The sequence below is a fragment of the Aplysia californica genome, unplaced genomic scaffold (genome assembly GCF_000002075.1).
Source record: "Aplysia californica isolate F4 #8 unplaced genomic scaffold, AplCal3.0 scaffold00327, whole genome shotgun sequence".
Taxonomy (NCBI): domain Eukaryota; kingdom Metazoa; phylum Mollusca; class Gastropoda; order Aplysiida; family Aplysiidae; genus Aplysia; species Aplysia californica.
The window spans coordinates 671,936-674,271 of NW_004797597.1; the positions used below are offsets into that span (position 1 = coordinate 671,936).

The 2,336-nt window shown below is 39.3% G+C and overlaps 1 protein-coding gene across 1 annotated transcript in view; it reads right to left on the reverse strand.

Moving 5' to 3' along the window:
* Positions 1-364: 364 nt before the first annotated feature.
* The window catches only part of LOC101849222 (serine protease HTRA1A), a gene marked incomplete at its 3' end in the record, with an annotated part of 7,030 nt that continues 5,058 nt past the window's right edge, over positions 365-2,336 (reverse strand). The window contains 3 exon segments of the mRNA XM_005102499.2: positions 365-471; positions 1,522-1,636; positions 2,100-2,132. Coding sequence (XP_005102556.2) covers positions 365-471; positions 1,522-1,636; positions 2,100-2,132 — 255 coding nt within the window.

A 2,336-nucleotide genomic window follows, 5' to 3' on the forward strand; every position in this document is an offset into this window, starting at 1 on the left:
GGGGGGGCATTTTTGTTCAGTCTAGCCTTGAAAAACAGTCATCATTAGGCCATTCTCTGGTGCCAGAGCGTATGAATGTTTCTTCCATTTAACTTAATTAACAAGTTTTCTTGCAAATCCCTATTCGTGTTGTATGGTTTTACTAATTTGTTGTTGTATCTGCTCAACTGACACTAAGCAGCCTTGTATGGATTTCTAGCCTCATTATCAAAGTTATAAGACGTATTTTATCAACGTTACAAAACACTATTTTACCAGAGTTACAAAAAAAATTTATTCTGGTAAGTGAAGAATCCATTCGTAGTACATGTAACACGTTGGGCGAAGATTACATTCGCAATCTAACATGTTATATTGTTGTTACCTTGAGTTCCAGTATGATCTGAGGCGTGAGAGACAGCATCGTGATCCCCATATAACGCCGTTTGTTGCTCTCCCTGCCGTTGGGCAAATAGGACGGCCTCTCGGTCTCTGGGGGGTAGTTTTGCAGTGATGTAACAGTTGAGGCATTACATGTACTATGGAGCTATTCCACGGTAACTGACGGGACAAAAAATACCTCATTTGTCCTGTCAGTTGCTGAAGCTAAATACGTCACAGAATTTGCAAAAAGTACCTTTTTTTTAATGACTGCATTTAATATGATTCTTAATACAGTGTATGTCTTTCAAATGTTTTTATCTTTTAAAGTTGAAATAAATAGATTGATATCGAATCACGATGTTGTCATTCCTAGAAAGTCCAAATGTCGCGTCAATTGCCGTGGAATAGCCCTAGGACGGCAGGGTCACGCGGAACAACTTTTTTTTAAGAATTCCGAGTCTGTGCGGTATACAATAGACCCTTACTATAACTTTCTCTTCGAGTGAGAATCCACAATGTCCCTTCCTTGATACAGACTCTGGTACTGATTGCACATAGCAGACACAAATTAAGCAAGGTTAAAGCGTAGAAAACCGTGCGACGGAGCTGCATGTGCATGCCACAAACAATAATGTGTCCAGATAATCTATGGTCTAAGGTCAGAATTCCAACTATACGGGAGGGACCAACTTTCAGAAATTTAGGTCACAAGAGCGCTTTAAGATTTACGTTTGTGCAAGAGGTTTCGCACTCTTTAAAAAAAATGCTGCGATAAGGGAAATATTGTTGCTAAGGAAAATGCTAACAGCAGGACCTTTCAATGTCCCAACTTTCGTATTCCCGAGAGCGTGAATAAAGGCATGGACAAGGATCCTCACCCCACCCTCCACCCCTTCTTCTCCCCTCCAAAAAAAAAGGAAAAAAAAAGAAAATAGGTATATCTAACGAGTCTTTCGTTCCACTTCTTTCTGTCCTTTCGGGGACAACAGTTATTTCCCCCTCTCCATGAAAAGGTAAGTACATGTATAGTGCAATCCGTAAGAAAAGATCTCGCATACTTTGGCTTCTGAAAGCCTATTAGGTATGGTACATGACATCAATTTAAATTTCGTGCTGAAAATTGTAACAACGGTATAGTACCGTTTTACTCCAACCTACCTTTAGCGATGAGGGTCTCTGCTTTCTCTATTAGTCTGAAAGCGTAACTTGAAGGGATGGCGAATGAAATTCCCTCCGTAAGCTTCAGCGTGTTGATGCCTATCGCCTGGCCGTCCTTTGGGAACACATGATATGGTTATATGAAGGAATAAATTAATCTTTGTCCTTGTTCGGTGTTGATACTTGAGAATGCATTGTGCTGACACCGTTCCCATCCTTTATATTCGGTTGCACATTTTAAAAAACGAGAATTCTAAATTCAGACAGCATCAGTTTCGTAAGGAATTGATTAATATTAGATCTAGGCCTATTTTAACCAAGAAAAAAGTTGTTGGGTCTGCAACTAATCGAGCCAACAAACTTCAGTCACTCACAAACACATACATATTCCAAATTATTAAAGAAAGCGTTTACGAGTCTTTAAACATAGAAGTTAATTGATATGTATACTTTTCCTTTTTCTTAAACCACAAAATTCGAGATCTGATTCATGACTGGAGGTAAATATTTAATATGTTATGGAGCCTTTTTGTTTTTGTTTTTGGCAACGTTTGTTATCTCATTGGAATGTCACTCACCATATTCACAAGAGGACCACCTGAGTTCCCTAACTGAAACATGAAGAAAAGTTTGGTTAAGGGAATTCGTAAAATCGTGGCAAGAGCGAGAGCACGTGTCTTTGTGTATACACGTTACGTAGGTGCATATGTTGTTGTTTTTGTTTTATGTTGTTGTTGTTGTTGTTTTTTTTTGGGGGGGGTGAGTGGGTGGGTGTACGGGAGGAGGGGAAAGGGTATGCATATTGTGTGTGACAC